General features: G+C 40.2%; 1 protein-coding gene across 2 annotated transcripts in view; it reads left to right on the top strand.

Annotated features, from left to right (window-relative positions):
• rxraa (retinoid X receptor, alpha a) overlaps positions 1 to 22023 on the top strand; it is a 116515-nt gene that overhangs the window by 77359 nt on the left and 17133 nt on the right. Inside the window, exons 4-6 of one of the 2 annotated variants that reach the window (XM_007561626.2) lie at positions 9198 to 9348; positions 12932 to 13111; positions 17615 to 17784. In XM_007561626.2, the coding sequence (XP_007561688.1) occupies positions 9198 to 9348; positions 12932 to 13111; positions 17615 to 17784 (501 nt within the window). Of the gene's footprint in view, positions 1 to 9197; positions 9349 to 12931; positions 13112 to 17599; positions 17785 to 22023 lie in introns of both variants that reach the window. The other variant, XM_007561625.2, reaches the window with a different exon arrangement.

Genomic DNA, 22023 nt, shown 5'->3' with positions numbered 1-22023 from the left:
AGACCTGACAAAACTTTATTTTATTATTTTAATTGCCCTTTTCAAGCATAATTGTAGTGTTTGGTGCTTTACACAAATAATAAACAAGGATTCAAATATAATAGATTGATGTATAAAACATAAAGCTAGCAATTATAAAATAAAAATACACTTCACCAGTAATAGGTTGGACCTTCTTTCACCTTCAGAACCGTCCTAATTCTTCAGTTTTTCAAATCTTCTTAGTGATTTTGGTGCAGATTGAGATGATAACATAATACCAAAAAATCATTACTGTTTAAACTTTACCTTTAATAACATAAAGTTACCTCATTTTTAAAGAGCAATCAGTAATACTTTTATAACAAATTCATATCAGTGATGATTTACTGGTTAATGTCAAGTTGTCATAACAAAGACATTTTGAATAATGTCAACTTTGTATTAAAAGTGTCATAATTTACCAAATGACTCTTTATGACAACAGTCATAAATATTCATGAAGGCTTATTCATGTTCATGACAGGTGTTATGTCATGTTTATGACAGTGTCACGTCAGACTTATTCAGCCCCTTCAAATAAAGTGTTACCAAAAAAAAAAAAACAGAGCTGGACCTAGAACTGAATCCTGCAGAACACCATATTTCACCCTATTCACATTTACAGAATGCAGTGTATCACATAGATGAGACTGAAACTCAAGACTGTGTGGCAACGTAAGATATATTTTAACCAAACGGCTTTAATACTGTAATTCACTTTGAAGCTGCACTGAAACTCCAGGACTTGTTGTTTTGATCTGACTTGTGTTGGAAACTCAGAGTAGGTGCCAACATTTGCATATCTACAGGGCAGCAGAAGCAGTGACGTTAGGCTTAGGTTTCAAACAATGTTCTACGGAAGCAGGCGCATGGCTTTGCGGTTGAAGTGCCTTAGGGAACACATTTATTTTAGAGCTTGGAATAATCTCTTTTGGATCTAATTGCATCTATTGGTGTGATCTTACTGCAAGACAATACTGTCTTGTGGGCTGACATGTACACCGTGGCATGTCTATGAAGAACAATACCGACTCTCTCCCACATGTGAAAGGTGAAGTTAGTGAGTGGATTTTTTTCCCCCATGTTTCTTTTATTTAAATCTCTTGTTTATCTCTGTTATTATTTGCTCTTTGTGATGATTTTAAACAATAATGGGGGAAGAGAGGCAAATATGAACTAGAAACACAGTTTACATTTTTGCTAAGAATCAGACGGCCTCATTTTGCCAATTAATTTGGTATCCAGCACAAACACCATCCCCAAAGCATTTCTGACTCATAAATAGGCACACACTAGAATAAAAATCTGAGACAGAATGACACAAATGTGAAAAAAAAACCTAAGTGTGCTTCATTGAGATGAACAGGTACATTTTAGTATATTAAAATCACTATATGCAGTGGAGAAATGTTATGCCGTTGCTTACACAATGGTGGAGAAGATTGCTGTTTGTCCTAACAGAGAGTCACTGACACCATCTACAGAGAGAGTTTTCCACAAAGAGACATTTCCTGTAATCTGTATAGATGCACAAAAGTGGGAAATTGAGTGGAAGGAAAAAGCTTAGTAGGAAAAGCTTCACATGCAAAGTACAGAACGTGGTCTGGGTTTCTTTCGCTTGGAAAGCTGCATTAGTGTGGGGTGTTTGCTGCAATTAACCAGTTAATCGCATGATTAATCAGATTGAGCTGCATTTAATATGTTTTTTAATATTAACAATCAAAATCAAAAGTTACAGCAATTTTGTTTACAAAACAAAAATCAATAGATGTTTTTGGTTATCAGAGGCTTTTATTTCCATTATAGGTATTATTCTTTGTTGTCGTATTTTATTTCGGATATTCAAAATACCTTCCAGTTTTTACATTAACTGTTCTCGACAAAATGCGAAGGGAAAACATGCATTATTATGCCATTACCAATACACTATTTGAAAATGGTTTCAAAACAACATTATTGTTTATCACAGTAATTACTGGGACAGTTTATTGTCCAGTAAAATAATTTAACGACATTCTATGGTGGGTGTCAGTGAATTGGCAGTGGGTGTTTTAATTCTGGACCTCTGTCCTTTAAAAAAAAAAAAAAAAAAAAAAAAAAGGAACCAAATCCCTGGCAGCACTAGATTTTTGCGACTAGTGTTAATTAATTCTTTGAAAGACATTTAACTTGTCTGGACCTCAATAAGCGCACAGCAAAGACCAGACTGGGTGACCGCTGTTCTGTCCGTCTGCATTTATCCCATTTCATGCTTGTTTAAGGACCTAATAAGGCAGAAAAAAAAACCTGTTTGCTTCTCAGTTTCAAGGTGGAAATAGTCTTGAAAGAATATTGAACACATTGGCTATGTGACACCTTAATACTCAAGTAAAGAAGTCTTTTAAAAGCTGGATCACTTGCACGGGGATTTACCCACCCCATTATCTACTCAGGGACAGACAGGAAGGAATTAATCAAAGAAATCCTGAACGCCGTCGTGGTTTGACACAAAAATACCCCTTGAATTATTACTGGATTATGTGCAGTTTGACAAAAGAAATTGCCTCTGCTCATTCTCATGCAGCACACCAGAGCACACTTAGAAAGATATGATCTATCACCAGATGTTTGCATACACACAGAAAATGTATGCCTGGACTGGATCTCATCTTTATGCTGAAAAGGCTGTTGGATCCAAAAACAAGCTGCATGATCTCAAGTTTTTAATAAAAGATGGCATTCATGTCCTAAATAGAGTTTCACAATAAATGTAAATACTGCCAGAATCTGACTTTATGTTTGAACTTTCGAACTGTTTTCTCAACACACACACACACACACACACACAGCCAGATGGCAAACCAACATTTGTTAAAACACCTTAGGGATCGCTTGGATGTAGTTCTTGCACAATTGGACAGAATACATTAAAAAGTTTGTGCATGCATGCATTGTTTCCGAGACATTGTTGAACAATATTCCAATTCTATTTACAGTAATGGAAAACTCGATTTAATAATATAGCTGGCTATAAACAGCTCTGTCTGATAGTCAGGTACCGTTCATTCAAGAGACTGAATAGTTGATGATCACCAAGGTGATTATACATAATCAGGACTGATGCATGCAGGTGTGTGTTAGCACATTGTCAAGGAGGAAAGGCATCAGTAATCATATTAGAGAAGCAGAGTCTGCCTCACATCAATCTGGGAAGGGTTATACGGCCATTAAAGACAATTTATAGTCACGTTACGGTGTTAAGTGGAAACATTTAAAATGGCTACTAATTAACTCAGGCCGGACGTACTGGCAAATTCGCCAAAAAGTCAGACAACTACAAGAAAGAAAACCCACAAAGAACTAACTCCACCTCAGACTCAACCGGCTGTTTGGAAAAAACGAAGGAAAGGTTGAAGGAGAACGTGTCTTCTGTCTCAAAATAAATTGAATCAAGTTACACCTCACGAAACCACAAGATCCTTGGTCAATGCAGAGATGTTTGGTCACAATACAGTTCAATAGGTTTAGAGGGAAAAGATGCAACATATGCTGCATGGTGCAAGTTTCTGTGTAATGGTCAGTGTGATATTTGCCCACATGTGAGGATCTGTTCCACATAAAACCACATCATATCCTCTTCAGGACTCACAGAAGCCTGAAAGCACAGAATCAACCGCATGCATGGAGGAGTGTGTGTTACAGTCATGTCTGCTTGCACACACAAAATCACACGTTGGAGCGCACACGCAACAAAAACATACAAACGCATGTTTGAAATGCACCCGAGCCCTGCGTGCGCTCTCACAAATGCTAAAAACACACGCTCAGATGCTGCCACGCTGAGGTGACGCAACAGCTGAAAGTCGCTGCATGTTTCCACTTTGCCCCGTCAGGTTCAGCTGTTTTCCGCCACTGATAGTCTCACTAAAATCGCCTCTATTTTCCTCAGCAAGAGAACTGCACACCAGCTCTCTTTCTCTCACACACACAGACATGTATCTAAACTGAGCCAGTAGAGCTTCGTTTTATCTGTTGTGGCACAGCATGGGGCGAGTTGTAAACCTCGGAGCTGTCTGGAACCATGTCTGCTGCTGCTAAGCCACCAGGAGAGAGCCGAGGCTGCGTTTTATTACAGCCTGCGACAATAATCATGAAGTTGTTTTACAGAAAGGATTGCTTTAAAGGAATTTTTATGAAACCACAGAAGGATTTTGTTAACGGTTGATAAATAATTACTTGCTCACTTGGTTCTCACTAATGCGGATAATTTCCAAGACAAGAGATTTTCTGCTGCACTTGCACCTTCCGCCTCCATGGAAACCGAGTTTTTGGCGCCAAAACTTGAGATTCCTAAGAGGTGGATTTGTGATGCGGCCATGTTGACTGCAAATCCAGGAATAGTTTTCGTATCTGCTTGTTTCGTCCGGACTCTGTTCCGCTTACCATCACATCTGAGTCGAAAAAGTAACATGGCTGTGAGTAAATGATAAACGGTCCAAGAAAACCTAAGCTACAGGTGATTCGAGAAAATCTGCGGCCGGCCGCTGACTTTGAGTTTGATGCAGTGTTGCCAACCCGTCAGTGGGAAAAGTAGCTATTGACTATCGTAGAAGTTGCTGAATAACTTCACTCTCTGGTTTGCATATTTTGTCTTGAGTGAAGTAAGTAGTTGTGTTTCCATTACAAATGTGTGTAAATCTTTTTCTGCTAAAATGGGGGGGAAAAAAACAAACAAAAAAATGCAATTTCGCAATTCCGATGTTTCCGTTAAATAAGAAATGAAATAAAAATTAAATGTGCATCAGGCTGTCCAGCTTGATAAAAATCATGGCAGCGACACGTTAACAGTTACCTAACATGTATCCAGTACTGATTCAGTGAAAAAAGTGTTTCCATTTAAATTTTGCAAAATACATTTACTTTGCATCAACTGAACCGCAGCCTTGTCTTAGCACAAAAACGTTTTATAGAAAAACATGTTGTTGTTTTTCTCTCAAAATTGTCCTTCCCTGCATTCTGATTCTGCAAGTTCATCCACACAGCGAAGCGGGATAAATGTTTCCGCGGATAAACATTTGTGAGCCATTTGCATTCAAAACCGGTGTCTGATATTCAAACGGTCCCAGGAGAGACGGGCTTGTCTCACTGCGATCCCCTGAAGGCACGCAGGCTAGTCAGGGGTCCATTAACAGGCCTCCCTGTGTGAAACCCGATCCACTGTCTCTGCTGATGTGTGTCCGGATAAGACTGTGGCACACAAACACACACCGCAGCGAGCAGAAGAAAGTTCCTCCTCGCTCCTCTGCGGAGCTGTCCAGATAAGTTTGCTTTCAGGAGGAAGTGATCGTCACGAGGTGTCAGAGGTGAAAGGGCAGCGGGGGTTATCTGGAGGTGAGATCTCGACCTGATCCCTGTCCTCACCTCTCCTGAGTTTGCCATTTAGGCCTCTCCCTTCTTTCAACAGGGGATTTGAGCGCTGCCCGCTGACTTCCTGCCACTTCACGTTCTATTTTTGGATGTTTTTTGTTTTTTTTTCTTTAAAGCTTCACGCCTCGAGGCAAAAGTAAATTAAAGCTACAAAAAATTAATCATACTTAAGATAAGCAGCTTGCAGCCGGCGATACGGCGGCGGGCAGTGAGATCTGTAACAGTGGATTGTAAGGCAGAGCGCTCTGTTCCTGGACATGCCGCTCCTGCTGCACAATGGAAAACCTTCTGAAGGAGTTTCATTACAGCGTTTTGGAAGAAAACACTTAGAGATAAGTTCCTCGATTTTAACCAAGGTGCACTTGAATAAAAAACAGGTGAAGATCCACGTAAGGAGTTGATTTCTCCCGTTTGAAGTGCCGCTGCTGCGCTCTGACTCTGAATCACGCTAAGCCCGTCTTAGGCTGAGGCTTCTTCTGTTTCGGCTCTTCTTCCCTTTTCGTCCTCTGTTGCCTCGAAGGACGGACGACTCCTCCACCGTGTGTCTTAGCATGCTGACAGTTGAACGGACTCGCTTTTTTTTTTTTCTTCCCCCTTACGAGGAAACTCGTAATGCATCTTGTGTTAATGCGACGTTCCGTGTTCCAGCACTGAACATATAATCAAAATGCAACAGCTCTGCGACGAATTCGACACCCGCAAGCAGAAGCGGTACCAGTTAGACGTCCTTCACGGCGCATTACATAACACCTGCAGCACACGAAGCGTTCCAGCCGCTCACGCTGTACATTGTTCCTCTGGAAATCTTCTGTCCTACATTTCAGGCCTTGAAATGAATCGTTCCTCTTCCATATTCTGATTAAGTTTAAGTCTAAGGCTTCTTATTAGCCTTTGACCCTGTGTGCTGGGGTTTCCCTGAGCGGTGTAGATGCACCTACAGCTGATATACCTCCCTATCAACCATCGTGTGTGTGTGTGTGTGTGTGTGTGTGTGCGTGTGTGTGTGTGTGTTGTAAGGGAGAGCTCATGTATTCTATTTCCAGTACTGGTCCTGAGCTACTTTAATCCCCTCGCCTTGTCTCTATTGCCATTGGCAATAGAGAAAGAAACCCCCCGAGCCCCCAGTCTGCCCACCCCTCCCAGGCTTTCTGCCTCTGTCTTGCTGGGATTGAGTTGCAAGTTTACTGAAAATAGCCTGTGAGAGGCAGAATCTTTTCTGTCAGGCAGACAGAGGGTTTGATAGAGACAATCCCGGCCGAGGAGACAGCTCTGCGAGTGCTGCGCTACGGGGGGAGAAAAAAAACTAGAGTCAGGCATTTGAGGGAGGCAAGACCTCAAACTGTGAGTGTGTGTTTGTGTGTGTGGTGTGTATTTGTTATCCTGTAAATGAACGTGCAGTCATGTCATGTTTCCAGCTTTTATAGCTCAGATAAGGTCTTTTTTTCCTCTTTTTTTCTTGATTTTCTTTGGTTTTCTGAACAAAAAGTGTTTTTTCAACATATGACAGGGGCATATTTATAATTATATTAGAGGAGGTTAATAAAAATTGACTTTTAATGCTGAAATATCAGCTTCCTGAAATGTACACTGTACAGCACATGATTAGGGCAACTTTTTTCATAAACCACTGCAACAGGCGGGTTTAGTATGTAAACATCAGCCTGTGACTTTGCTGAAGTTTTGGGGAAGAACCAGGTTTACATTTACTTCTCCTTACTTTGGTAAAACACCAACAGCAGCAGACGACATGAGATTTCTCCATTTTTTCCTTCCACTAAACTTTCCATTAATATTACTATTATTTCTGTTGCCATTAATGTGACTTACCGTCCTCGTGAATGGTGTCACTTACTGTTCAACAACTTCCAAGTCAGATTTTGTAGGCCATTTATGTTTCATTTTGAATTTAATTTTGTGATTTGCGATCTTTCCAACTATAAACCATAAAAAAGTTTCTCTTCTTTTTTTCTTTTTACTAACTGACTTTCTCTTTCAGATTGAATCTTTTTGGAAGCATTAATATTTGATTGTGTGTCACATTTTTGTGTTTTTGTGAAAAAATAGATCATGAAGATCAAACCAGGAGGTGATGTCACAGCAGGACCTAAAGATTTTCCTGTGTCACAGAAAAATCATCCATTTTTGTGGATGCTTCTGGGAAATATCTGTCAGTAATTCAAACCCTTTCAGTCTGAAACTCTGCTCATGTCCCCAGAGTTGCTGTAACTCTCCACATGTCACGCTGAATCGTACAGAAACATGGATGAAAGGAAGCAAGGGAATCTGTATTTTTGAATTTTTCTATTTTAGCTGATGGTGAAGCACTGTGTGGTCAGGAGTATTTCTGTTCATGGATGGACTGCATGAGCTGCGCTTCTCGTAGCGATGCTGTTAAACAGGACTCATATTCTGGGCTGTTGGAGTTTAAAAAAAAAAAAAAGATGAAAAAAGAGGCCTGGAGCCACAGCAGCCCTGTGAGAACAGCAGCATAATGCTCTGTATTACTGTAAGGGAGTTTTCTGACCCGGAGCTGGAAGGTCTAATGAAAATTGCTGAATTGCAATATGGAGTTAGATACACCAGTCCTACAAAAAACCCCAAAACCTATAAATGGAACAAATGCATAAAGTTCTCAGTTTTGTTTGACAACTCGCCTGGTTTATTTTTTCTAGATGGACTAGATTAATAGATTAACAGCCTCTACTTGATCTTTTGGTTTCTTGGCACTTGATCAGTTTAACGAGACAAGATATATATTTTTTTTAAGTTCAAAGCTTTTGCGTTTTCAAAGCTTCAAACTCCTGCAATGATTTGTGATGAATAAGTTGGTTTCTCTCTTGTTCTGAACTCTGTAGAACTATATCCTCTTATCTTGAACCTTGGTCATAAAATAAAATTCAGAGTACACCGCAAGCTTTAGGCTTTCATTCAAAGACACAATTATTTTCTGTCCTACACCCAGAGCGCGTTCTCAAGCTGACAACGTTGTTGTGTCCACATGTATATATTTAATAAAACAGCTTTCATTTGCTTTGCCAACTTGTGCTGAACCAGCAGACTTTTACATTTCTCATTTTGTTATGAGGTAGTTGTTTTGGCTAGCTTGTGCAATGAACTGCGTTTAGTCATTGTGAAGTATGTGCATCCGGCCATGCAACATTTATCCTCTCTGGAAGCGACGTTTAGGCAGTTGAAATAATTTGACCCTCCTGGCTTTTCGGTTTCAGCAGAAGGCAAGGAGAGGCCTCTTTGGGAGAACATTTCTCAGACAGAAGGTATCAGGCAGCAGCTGAAGTTGTGTTTAAAAGCTGCAGTTTGCACTGCTGCTGCAACAAATTCTGCCTCTTTATTCCGCTGTGCTGTTAAATTTTGCAGCGTAGTTATGCTAGCACCGAGCATTTTGGAGCCAGCGGGGCTTGTAGGGGGCATGAATAAAAGAGTTTCTGAGGTTGAGTGGTGCAGCATCCCCGCCGCACCAGATTTAGATCTAAGAGAGGAGGGAAGAAGACTTCTGGGACTGCTAATAATTCACTTTACATAATTTCCTCTTCTTTTTTTCTTCTTCTTCTTCTTAAGTTTGGTCAATTGGTTAAAACTCCACACGACAAACTTCATCCTAATGCCTGCTTTAAGTAACATGTATTTAACTCCACAGGCGCTAGCTAGCAGCCGCTGTGCAGTGAGCTGTGTGATATTGCCTGTTTTGAGTTCAGAGGGTCTGCTTTTGTGACCCGTCGGCGTGTGTGTTTGTGTGTGTGTTGGTGTTTCAGTTGAACTCTCCGATGAACTCGGTCAGCAGCACGGAGGACATTAAGCCCCCGCTGGGCCTCAATGGCGTGATGAAGGTGCCCGCTCAGCCCTCAGGCACGGCTCTGTCGCTCACCAAACACATCTGCGCCATCTGCGGCGACCGCTCCTCAGGTGAGTGCACCGACGCCGGGACGGCCGTCAATCCAGCCCAGGTGTGTCTCAGTCAGTCGGAATGTTATTGACAAGTTCAATTAGTCGTTTCATTCAAAAAGTGAATTTTTTCCGTTTCACTCGGCTCGGTGGTGGAGCAGGAACACCACTGGGTTCGATTCCCTGGGTTCTTTCGCTGCCCTACTTCCTGTCCTGCTACTTATAAATAAAGGCCACTATTTCCCAAAAAAATAAAAATTTCTTAATATGTTCTGTGTATTTGTTACACACAGAATGCTATATTTTAAGCATTCAAAATGGTCACTTTAGCTTAGAAAAACAGATTTTTCTTGAGGATAATCAATCTTTAACGGTAAGATAGAAAGCAAGGGTAAGACACAGAGTGCTGCATCCATGCACATTATTAAGAAATTGAGTGAAAGGAAAAAATACAGTAGAAACTGTACCAAGCCCTGGAGAGGATCAAGCAGTAAGAGTAGATTCAAAAGGCACAGAGTGTCTGTGTCTGTGTATAACTGGAAAGTTGAGTGGAAGGAAAAGGTTTTGCAAAAGCAACAGGGATATCTGCAACTCATTCAACATTTTTAGAGATATTTATACAGTGTGGACTTTGCTTGGAGTCATCACTTTAAAAGAAACCGCACATGGACATGTGACTGCTGTGGGGCTAATTAATATATTCTTTTAGACAGCACAAATAATACGTCAGTTGTAGCCTCTTAATTTTTCACTACTTCACTTTTTCCATTCACTAAACTTCATTAATATGCTTCCTCAGTCCTCTTTATTGACATTTGTGAAGTCTATTTTCGTGAAGGTCAAAACATCCTCATAAAATAATAATATCTCTCCTAAAATCTGTTTTTATTGGTCTCCTGTTGGGGGTTTTTATGAGCTCATCAAAAATCAACAGGAAAGAAACTCTACCCCACTCTGTCCCTGATTATATCACCATGAGCTGTTGATCCCTGGAAGGTTTGAAATAATCTGTAAACAGCTCGGATGACACCGTCTCTCATTATTACCTAATTAAAAGGAAGTCGGACTACCCCCAAATCTGGCTTAATCCTTCTGGAGCCGCACTAGAAAACCTCCGAAGGAGATCTAAACACGATCGCCGGCAGAGAGCAACCCCGCTGACCACTCTGGCACAACTACAGACTGCCGCCTCTTGCAGTCGGACTCCTCCTGGAAGGACAACAGTCAGCGTAATTCTTCTGAAATCTCTGCTATGTGGTAGGGAAGCCAGAGTCAGGCCACACTTTGGGGGGAAAAGCACATGAAGGCTGCAGCAAGGAGGCGCTTCAGAACCAACATAAATCACGAGGCAAAAGGTCTTAAAGTTAGAAGCAACCAAACCTCACATCGACTTCTACTGAAATACAGAAATACTGTATGTGTGGGAAACTGCACAACGTTGATGTTATTAGTGGGGGAAACTAAAACCTACCAGAGGTGCAGCTGGAGGTGAGAACAAACAGACTGAACCGAATAGAAATATATTATTGTTCAGTGCCAAATACAAAACACATAATTCTGACAAACTTGGCCTAAATTTTGCTTTGGCTTTAAAAAGTGTAAATCTGCAGGACAAATCAGCAAAATACATTGGTTTCTCTTTTAATATTTCAAAATTGCTTGCTCTGATTTGAAAAGTAAAATCTGACATTGCTGAAAGTGCTGTTTAACAAAGCATCTTCCTTCCAAAGTCATGATAATCCTGTTTGACCTAAAGTAACTGAGGTTTTTGCAGAGTCAAAAATTTAATCAATTCCTTATTTTTTATTTTCCAGCATAAACAAATAGATGACTGTTGAATCATTTTTCCAGAGAAGTCCATTAAAAGCTTTTAACCTTTTGGGGTTAGGTGAATTTTGTTGTCATCCTGCGTCATCGGAGTTGCTTCCGCCCGGTAGGGGAGGAGGGAGAATCAAAACAGTGTTAAATAGCAAGTCATGCTTCATTTGGTGCTGCTCAAGGGCTTTATTTATCTTCTCTGGTGGTCTAAGCGGCAGATATTGAACAAAGAAACAGTTTGAGGAACACTGAAGACGGAAAATGGGCTCCATCCATCATAAAAAACAAAAGCTGTGGCTGTTAGGAACAAGAGGCCGACATGAGAACAGAGTCCTGGTGGAATCTGTCCTCAGTGAGCCTTTGTTTCCCCTCACAACCACAACATAAACTACGGACTCAAGAGTCTGTTCACTTTGATAGAACAAAGAAATAATTATGATCAGATGCTTATCGGACTACAGCTCCCATATGCTGCTAACATGACCGTTAGCAGCATATGTTAGCGCCGTGTCTTCAGTGTAAGTAGCAGGTTGTTGGCTAGCAGCTGGTTTTGTGTTTTGAGCACAACTTGAGTGCAGCAGTTCTTCTTAGTTATTTGTTCAGAGCTGTGTGTCACATAAATAAGCACCTGTGGAGAGCATTGGGTGCCTGCTTTGACCCAAGGTGAAAAACAGATGTAATCTTCATGCATTTTTATGTCACAGACACAAACCTTTACTTTGCTTTGGGGGGAATTTATGTCTTAGACCAACATGTAATTTGGTAGTTAGGAACCACAACCATCTGCGAATGGCTTTAATCCACAAATACTTCGGATCCCTTCAAACAACGCTGCCTATTTTAATAGTTCAAACACCAAACGTACTTTAATATGCATTAATGCACACAGAGAAAACTGAAAAAAGAGAATGGCGCTCCTGGATTGGCTGGTTTGCAAACACCAAAAAAGCTAAATGCACAAATAATGAACTATGAATAGGTGGGGATCGACTGTGCATGTTCTTTTATTTTATTTTATTTTATTTATTTAGTTAGTTCTGCAAATAAAAATCTGAAAAGTGTGGCATGTATGTGTATTCAGCTCCTCAGTTACTGTATACTATCAGCTTTTTACGTCTTCAGACTAAAATTTAGTCTGTTGTAGCTCTGGCTGCATGTTTAGTGTTTTGGTTCTGCTCTAATCTGAGCCTCCTCTAAAGTATTTATTCAGAATGGTCCTTCATGTCCCTGCAGAAAAAAAGCATCCTCCACAGCATGATGCTACCACCACCATGTTTCAGTTTAAGAATGGTGTGTTCAGTCAGTGTTAGTTTTCTGTTTAAGGTGGAAAAAGAAATTGGTGGCATTGGATTCCTATTCAGGAGTATCAAACCAAAGGGAGCTACATTTGTATGCATGTCACGATCCACAGATTTCTATTGGATATATGGTTTTCCTTCACTGTTAAACCTTTCTTCGTGTTGGTCTAGGACATGAAATCCCAATAAGAGACATTAAACTCTGTGGTTGTAACGTGACAAAATGAGGAAAAGAGAGCAGCACATGGGAGGGATTATTGGAAAAGTCATTTCTACCATTCCTTGTAATACCAGTCATCTGGATATTGATTTTCTTTACTTTTTTTTTGCTATATTGCTTCACTTTGCGAATAATAATCTCGTGCATGCCCTGGATTTATTGCTCTTTCTACTGTATTTTGTCTGACATGAGACTCAGTGAGGCTCAATCCAGGAAACATCCTGTTAAAAACCCAAAGCAAACAGCCTCTGTCTTCTCCCGTTTCCAGGAAAGCACTATGGTGTCTACAGCTGTGAAGGCTGCAAAGGCTTCTTCAAACGAACCGTTCGCAAGGACTTGACCTACACCTGCCGCGACAACAAGGACTGTGTCATCGATAAGCGCCAGAGGAACCGCTGTCAGTACTGCCGCTACCAGAAGTGCTTGGCCATGGGCATGAAGAGAGAAGGTACAGCACATACCGTTGAGGATAAAGTCCTGCTTAAACAAAACCTGCATCCTGTTCCAACCTGCTTCAGTCAGTGTGTTTTCTTCCCAGAAACCGTTCTGTAATTTAATTTAGGTTTCACCTCTAGAAGCAGAAAGAGATCAGGGTTAGTTTTTCATCTAAGCTGAATGTTTAATATTCTGAAGCAGGATATTTATTCAACAAACTTCTTTTTTTTATTGCAGTAGCATGAATTTTAAAAATACCTTAAATAAAGAAAAACTTGAAAAGATCATCCGCTTCGTGCCAAGAGAAAACTGCTTATTAGTCAAACATTTAGACTAAAAATGTTTGACCAGTAAGCTAAGCTTCCTAGAAACCTCGATCAAAATTTAAAAAGGAATGAATGAATGTAAAAAATAATAATAACAATAATAATATAGCTACATTTATTTTAAAGGTGTTGTTAAAGATGCTAGCAAGAATACGTAGGTATGTCATGCAAAGGCTTTTTCCTCTTTTTCAAAACAAGTTAGTGATTTAGTCACACACATGATGAAGAGTCTTTATTTAATGAATTATATCTACTTCTAAAAACATAAACTCAGGTTAATATTGTCAGTTGTTCAGCAGATTTGTAATTGATGTCAGTTTTTATGAATTAACACTTTTTTTCCTCATTTTTGACATAAAATCCATTAGTTTATGTGGATATAAATTTGGACCATTGATCCATGTTCATACCACAACTGAACAAGAAAATCAAACTGCAAACATTCATCATTGAAGAAGAGAGCTTGCTCATGTAAATAAAAAAATAAAAAATTTGTCGCCATGGTAATTTTCACATGTCACTGTTGCATCTTCTGGACAAAGAAAACTCCCTGGAACTCGACGGCGACGTTTCGCCCTCCCCTGACCCTCTTGCCCGGCGAACAGCTTTGATTAAACCCGGAGGCGGTCGATCAGATCTGAGCCTGGCTGTGGAGACGTCAGAGATCGGGCCACAGCGGCCCTCGGAACCAGGAGCGTTTTGTTGTGTGAGGGGAAGAAAAACAGGCAGCGAGGTGTGAATTTTAACACTCCATGAAGGTGTTAAAAATATTTGTGCTCTCAGCAGTGCTGTTAAGCTCTCCTTCTCACATTGAGCAAATAAATCAATGCGTCTCTCCATTGTGGTTAAGAGGTTTTTAAATGGAGAGTGCAGATTACGGTGCCTTGCAAATGTAGTCACACCCCTTGAGCTATTTTTTACATTTTGCCACATTAAAACCACAAACTGCACTGTATTTTATTGTGATTTTATGTGATAGACCAACACAAAGATAGTCGTGGAAGGAAAATAAGACGTGGTTATCAAAAGTAGAAGAATGAAAAATAAAAAGAACTCTCTTTTTGCTGTAATTTTCCAGCTGCCTTCCCAAGATTTACGTGTTAGGTAAGAGTTTTTCTGACAAACAGCCCCCAGATGGAAATGTCCACAGTTTTCATAATGGCTCCATATGAAATCGATCCACAGTAAGGCTGGGTAAAACTTGGGATATATGCAGGTGTTACAATTGTTTTACAATTTCAATAGTTTTTTTAAGTAGCTCATTTGAGACACAACTAAGAACTGCATTGATTTTTGTCGTATTTAGTCAAAGTGGGTTCTGAACAAAAAAAAAAAACACCATATGCCAACTTAATATACGGGGCCCTCAAACACATGTTGACTGGAACGGTCTGAAAGGGGCGTCTTCTTCCACAAGTTTGCTGCAAACAGGACTTATTTTGGGTTTGTCTTCTTTCCGCTCTTCTAATATTATTCTAATCTGTAGAATACTTCTACAGATTATCCCACCTGAGCTGTTGATTCTTGCAGCTCCTCCAGAGTCACACCTTAACTCCTTCTCTAACCGACGTTCTCCTTTCAAGGCCTGTCAGATTAGCCAGATCTTCACAGTATGTTTTCTGCTGTGAATTATTCCTTCCCATTTACAGCCTGTGCACTGCAAAAAGCACAAAGTCTCACCTGGTATTTTGTCCAATTTCTAGTGAAAATTTCTTATTAAAATAAGACGAAACTAACTTGTGAGTCATTTTTCTGCAAGACAGGAGCTTGCTTTAAGTCAGTAATTCTTTAATTTTGCTGAAATATGACTAGTTCCACTCGATTATTTCACATATAATATGGGAAAAATGTATTGTTATAAGTGAACAGTCTGAGCTATTGGAGCTTTTTCCATCTATATTAAGGGATTTTTAACTTAAAATAAGCTCCTATATCTTTCTGAAAAGTTTCTTGTAAGTTAGTTTCATTTCAAGCGTACAAAGATGTTTGTACTAAAAACTAGACAAAAATACTTACACATTTGTTTAAAAGATAAGGCCTGTTTTAAAGCCACGTGGGACGCTGAGCATTTAAACCAATAGTTGTGTCGTATCAGTGCAGCTTTATTTAGGGCTTGTTTAGCTCAGAGAAAGTGTTTTAGATTTCTCTCCATTTTTCCTGACCTTATCTTGGCCTCCTGCCCCCTCCCGCACGCTTCTGTTTGTCATTGTTGGGCTCCGTACTTCGTTCAAGGATATTATCGTTTACTACCTCTTGCCTCACTCCGCGCTCGCCGCCACTCCTCCCCCCCCAACGCCGTTCCCCCGCACCCCGAGGGCTATGGTTAGCGAACAAGGCAGCAGCAGTAGCCCAAAAGGCTAAGCGAATCCACAGAAAAACAGGATTAAATGAATTTATGCGCTCCCAGTCAGGACAGCAGAGGAGGAGGGAAGAGGGGAGAATAAAGCTAACATGATTTCAGCCCTCCTCACCTCTGTGTGACTCCGACACAAGTATTCTACCCTTGGGCTGACCTCCACTGCCAGACAGCCGTTTCTCCAAAACTGGGGCCCCTTTCTCCTTCTCCTCTGACAACCTCTGCTTCCCTTTCCCTCACAACAAGGCCGAGGCCTCTCCAGTTCTCAACCTGAAATGGAAACCAGAGCAGGGAAAACATAAGAAGACAAGCCGCCCTGCACACCCGGTGTGTAACGTGTGTGTCTTAAGGGTGTGTGCAGACCTGGATGCTCACATTAGCTTTCTAAAAGTCTCCCTTTATGTAACGCTTAACAAGAAAAAAGGCTCTATTAATCCGCAGTTGGAATAAAAAAGCCATAATGTGTTTAAGCATTTATCTGCGGTGCCTCAGATTAAATAAATTACAGCCTTCTGAAAAGACAAAAACATACTCATGCTGCTTTTTTTTTTTTTTTTTACTCGAGGTTTCTCCCGCCTCAGCTATGAGTCTGTCTGTCTGCCCAGCAACAAAATCATTTCCTGTCTCCGAGTCAATCAGATGACAAAATCAACACAGTTGTGTTTTTATCTCTTTTTTTTATTATTATTATTTAATACACGACAAAGTCCTCATTGACTTCTATTCCAGCTTTTTATTGTTTTAAAGAAAAAAGCGAAAGGACTTTAGAGAGTCTTGGAAAAGTATTTATATTCCTGAAACTTTCTGAACTTTGTTGCATTTGATCACATTGCAGCCAAAAACTTCAAAATGCTATTTTATCAAACAAAAAATGAAATGAACAGCAAAACAACTGATCATTCTTAAAAACAAAAAACATCACAATGCTGATACGTGGGAATGGCAGCATCATACTGTGAAGACGTTAAAGTTGATGAGTGGAGGAGCTAAATATAGAACAATCCTTGAAGAAAACGTGTTTTAGGCAGCAAATAAAAACATAAACATACAAGTGAAGTTTCACTGGAATGTCTCATCAAAGCATATTCATGCGTTAGAATGGCCCAGTCCAAGTCCAGACCTAAATCTAATTGGGAATTGGTTGCAAAACTTAAGAATTGATGTTTTACAGAGACTGTCCGTCCAATTTAAGCCATAAAACGGCATAAATGCCATTATTTACTAATCTGGTAGCGACACATTGCATGACATTTACAGCTGTAACAAAAGCAAAAGGTTGTCCTGCAGGCCACATTTTTCAGATTTTCCTTTTTCAAATAACGCGAAAACTGTGAGTCAGTTACTTTGTGTTGGTCGGCGCAGAAATTCTAAGAAAAATATGTCGAAATTTGACGCGGTTAAGTGATACGAATACTGCTGAAAGGCACTGCATTTGTGGTGTAAGGGAGAAGTGAAAGGCCTTGCATTATTTATGTGTGAATGAAGGATTTGTATAAAAAAGGCTGTGGCTGTTTGTCATTGAGCACAACAGAGGAAAGCAGGTTGCTTTGATGTGGAAACTGGAAGGAGTCCCTGAACGATTCTTCGCTGCTCTGTTGATCCTTTAGGTCCAAGGTCCCCTTTAAAGTCAACGCACACTTAAAAAAAAAAAAAAGAAATGACTGTTGGTTGAACTTGACATAAACTTTCAGCTTTAATCAAAAGTCTGGCTTTGCAAATACCTGTCAGCACGTTTCACGCGGGAGCTAAACGGTGTTCAGCTAAACTTGAAGACATGTTGCTGACATCAGCAGTAAACAGCAGTAGTGAACGGAATCAGTTTTGTTACATGCAGCCGTCCAGGAGGAGCGCCAGCGGGCCAAGGACAAGAACGAGAACGAGGTGGAGTCCACCAGCTGCGCGAACGAGGACATGCCCGTGGAGAAGATCCTGGAGGCCGAGGAGGCGGTGGAGCCCAAAACCGAGACCTACATCGAGACCAACCTGGGGATGCCGTCCAACTCGGTGAGCGCAGATTCTCCTCTGATCACACACTGTGTCTTCCTCCAACACGTCAGCCTGAAAATGGCCGCTGTTCTCTGCTTCTGCCTGTTTAATCCCCCTAAATCTAGATGTCGGATTGTGTGTTTTTGTTACTGATATAGTACTGGTGAAATGAAAACAGGCCTCCGGCTTATTACCAAAACTAAATAGGTGAAATAAGACAAATCTTAATAACTAAACAGCTTTTAAAATTTAAGCTTCTTCTGTTTTATTTTTCTGTTTTTACATAATGAGATTTTTTAAAAATAGCACAATTTTACTATATTTTTACAAAACGTCTAAAGCAATTTATTTATTTTTAACTAAAATCGGAAAGTAGCACATTTTCACAAAGCTACTACAGCATATAATCAGAGTAAAGTTATATTCAATACTTGCTTGTTGTTGTTTTGTGTCAGACTATAGAATGGACACTCACTAAAACTCCTATTGGTTTTTATTGTGCAGAATATTCTACAGTTTTCTTCTGCATTATTGAGCCAGAACCAAAACTAGTTTCATCTGGAACCATATTAGCTGTGCGCTGTTTTATTACCATATTTTTCTACAGAATTAGTCAAATAAATTGTAATGTATGCAGCTCCTGTAGAGGTGAAGGCTGCACTTCAGTGTCTCCTGTAGGTACTTTCTGTCTGCACTGAGAAGTCACTCAATAAAGAAGCAGAGAGAAATACTGAAGTAGAAACTTCAGCTACTAAGTTTGAGAGAGGAGCAGCCCGTTCCTGAACTTCTGCAGAGACTCCTGCATGGAGTTTATTCCTCTGGAAAGTTTTAGCCGTCATGAAGCTGCTGGTCTGAGGTTCGGGTATCGGATTCTGGATTCTTGTTCTGTGTTCTCTCTGCAGTCTCCTCCAAGAGCAATTATCAAATATTAACATATTAACTGCTAAGTTTTCCAAGTTTCTCCACACTATCTAGACTTTGTAAAACAGCATTACAACAGCAAGAGCTTTTTTTTCTTTTGATTTATGTCAAAATATCCAACTTCCATTTGATCCTGGTTGCTTAAGTTAGACTAGGTCTTATTTCAACATCTACTTTTACAAACGTCCCTTATGCTGTTTGTGTGGTTAAAATGTGTAAATGTGGCAGAGAATAAGTCATCAGTGGTGCTTCCTGGTTCCCTGTGTGTCTACTTTAGTTTCTAATGTCGGGGATTCTTAAAATTGTCCCCTCCTCATTTCCTTTCTGAGTAGTTTGTTTTTGAAGCAGTTATCAACAAGGCCAAATTACTCATCCTTTTGGCCGTCAAGCTTCTTATCTTTACATTAGCCAGTTTTCTTTGTTTTCATCTGGGGAATAGTTGAGGCCCAAATATCTTTCAAAAAATATATTTCAACCAGCAGTGCAGAGCAACAAGTGGGGGAGGAACAACACCACATTATTATACTCTGGAATAATACTGCCTCCCTGCCACTTTATCTGATATTTCATTAAGTTCTTTTAACCACACAAACAGTATAAGGGATGTTTGTAAAAGTTTTTAAACAGAAGCATTTCTAAGCCTGTGGAAAATAATAGATTTTATACAATATCCTAATTTTATCCTTTTTTGCATGAACTTGAAGATGTAACTTATATTTTAGAATCATCTATAGAGCTTTTCCATCTGTGGCAAAATGTTCAAAAAATATTTCTTCTTTTTATAGTTCTGATCTTTTTTAGCTTTGCCTTGTTCTAAGTGCAAAACGAGTAAACTTAGGAGAGAAAATAGCTTTTTTGGCATTGTTACTTGTATATAATTAATATTTCATATGCTACAAATGTTTTTGTTTTTGTTTTATATGTTTTTTTTATCTGGTGTTGGATGGGTTTGCTTCAGAACGCGGGTTTAGCTGCTCACTTTCTTTATTCAGCTGCGAGTTTCCTTCTTCCTGCTCCCGGTATCAGTCGGACCGTCTTTGACACAGAGGAGACTAAAGAGTGATGAATATTGCAACAGACAGACTGTTCCTGAAAGCATCCCACATACAAGCCGCTGCTTTTTCTGGAATTCTGTTGCAACATTCAAAGCAGAGGAGCCGCGCTGCAGCTTACCAAAAGGACCCGAAGGCGGGAGGGAGGCGGGGAGGGCTTCTGGGAATTATCTGCTTCTGAAGGGAGGGAAATGTCCTGTGAAGTAAAGGTAGAAATGTGAGGGATGTTATGAGAGTAAATGGGAACTATTTTGGTGGGGGGAGATGGAAATGTAGGAGATGAGTGTTGACATAAGGGAGGAAGAGGAGGAGTTAGGATTCAGGAGGGAGCGCCTGGCAGTGAAGACTCAGTGATGCACTGAGTGTGTCTGCGCTCAGTCATCCTGGCTCCCTCGGCGTCTGTTGCCTGGCCAGCGCCAACACAAGAGGACTTCTGAGCGGATAAAAGAAACTTTTGCAAGCTGTCCACAACTAGAAGCTGTATATACTTTCTAAGTTTAAGCAAACTCCTGTGGGATTTTTTGATATTGCAATTTAATAAGAAATGGCAAGCATGGTCCTACAAGCAAACTACGGAAACGTTATAGGGAAGCAAGTAAGCTGCTCCCAAATCCTTCTTGCAAAAGAACTTTTATTCTATTTTTTTCCGTGTCCCGTCCAGCAGTGTAGCAATCAGAATTACGAGAGTGAAGCCCAACAGTTCTACTTTTGTTCTAGTTTTCTCTATAATGCTCCCCCTATTGCTGTTAATCAGGTCCACTTAGACTCCTAATATCACATTTTTAATAAAAGCAGAGTATATTCATCGCTGCACAATATTCTTTTTAGGCTACATAAGAAGTTCCACATTCACAGATTCACCAGTTTTTCTGCAGAAGCATTAGCCACATACAAAACCATAAAGCATTAAATCTAAAGGTGCAATGCTACTCGGCATGCTACTGGCTGGCATGTTCACGGTTTTTAACTGCAGCACCACACTGTAACCAAACTTAGTTGGTGTTTATGTTTTTTTCCTCCCATCATTGTGTACATTTCAGAAATCTTAATGTCTTTTAAAATAGCCGGCTTACTCTGGTGTTTAGTTTCATCTCTGCACTTGAGGCCGGATTAGGACTTCAGCCTTGGTTTTAAATATAGCTAACTCTGCGTTAAACACATTGTTAGTTTCTGTGTTTCACTCACTGTTTACGTGCATCTGCTGTTGGAAATTCATATAAACCAATGGCATAATTCTGAGTATTATGTGACATTTTAGCCGCAAACGTAAATAATGTTACGTATTGCATTGCTTAACAGCATGAAGCGAGAGCATTTTGCATTAGCTCAGAATTCGTTATGCAACGTCTCTGCTAACAACATGGAAGTAACGGTGGCAAGGAAAACAGCCTGATTTTTGTTTCTCTGATTTGGCCCCGCTGACCCTTTCACTAAAGGAGAGCCGACACTTTTGGCACAGTTTCAGCGTCCAGGCGGCCCCGACCAGCACGGCTTCCCTTTCTTTCCGAATAACGTCCGCGTCCAACCCCCCCTGCTGGTGTCCATTGAGAGTCGCTGCCCCGTGCTATAATTAATCACAGGGCCCGGGTCAGGGGTGTACACTGTGAATAGGCCGCTGCCACTGTCTAATGGCTGGGGTCTGGTCTGGCTGAATGAAAGTGTGTTTATCTCATGGTGACCTAGAACAGGAGTTAAAGAGGCGTTAGTAATATGCCTTCACTAGGAGAGGAGGAGAGAGGAGAGATCTCTTCTTCAGGAGATGGATACAAAGCTATCCAGGCTCTTATTTTTACATGTTTGATTTTTCAAGGCTGCTGCTTTGCAATACTTACAGTACATATATTTATTTAAATGTTAATGCAAAAGTTTTTTGTTTTTTTTAAAAGCACCTCTCAAAAACATTCATTCCCTTAACAATCTTTCACATTTTGTCACAAAACAACCCAAAACCTGACGTTTTTTTCAGGATTTTATGTAGTAGATTAACACACAGTGTCTGAATGTTCTTACTTTCATCCACTTGTAATCATCAATGAAATCGTGACAAAAATGGACGAATGTGGTGTTGGCAGCATTATGCCTTTTCCAGGCTTTTCCTCAGAAGAGGGAGAGAAGCTGGTCAGAAATAAATGGACCTCTGTAGAGAAATTATCTAACAAAATATGTTAGACGGTTTAAGACTTCAACAGAGCACTGGCCCTTAAATTTAAAAAAGTGGGACATTAGTTGTTGTTTTTTTTTTTTCAATCTTCATTGCAGCTCAGCTTTCCCTCTCTTGTCACGC

Source organism: Poecilia formosa, unplaced genomic scaffold (genome assembly GCF_000485575.1).
Source record: "Poecilia formosa unplaced genomic scaffold, Poecilia_formosa-5.1.2 Scaffold129, whole genome shotgun sequence".
NCBI lineage: Eukaryota > Metazoa > Chordata > Actinopteri > Cyprinodontiformes > Poeciliidae > Poecilia > Poecilia formosa.
Note: the sequence above shows the minus strand (reverse complement) of the source record. Positions and strands in the feature narration are given on the sequence as shown.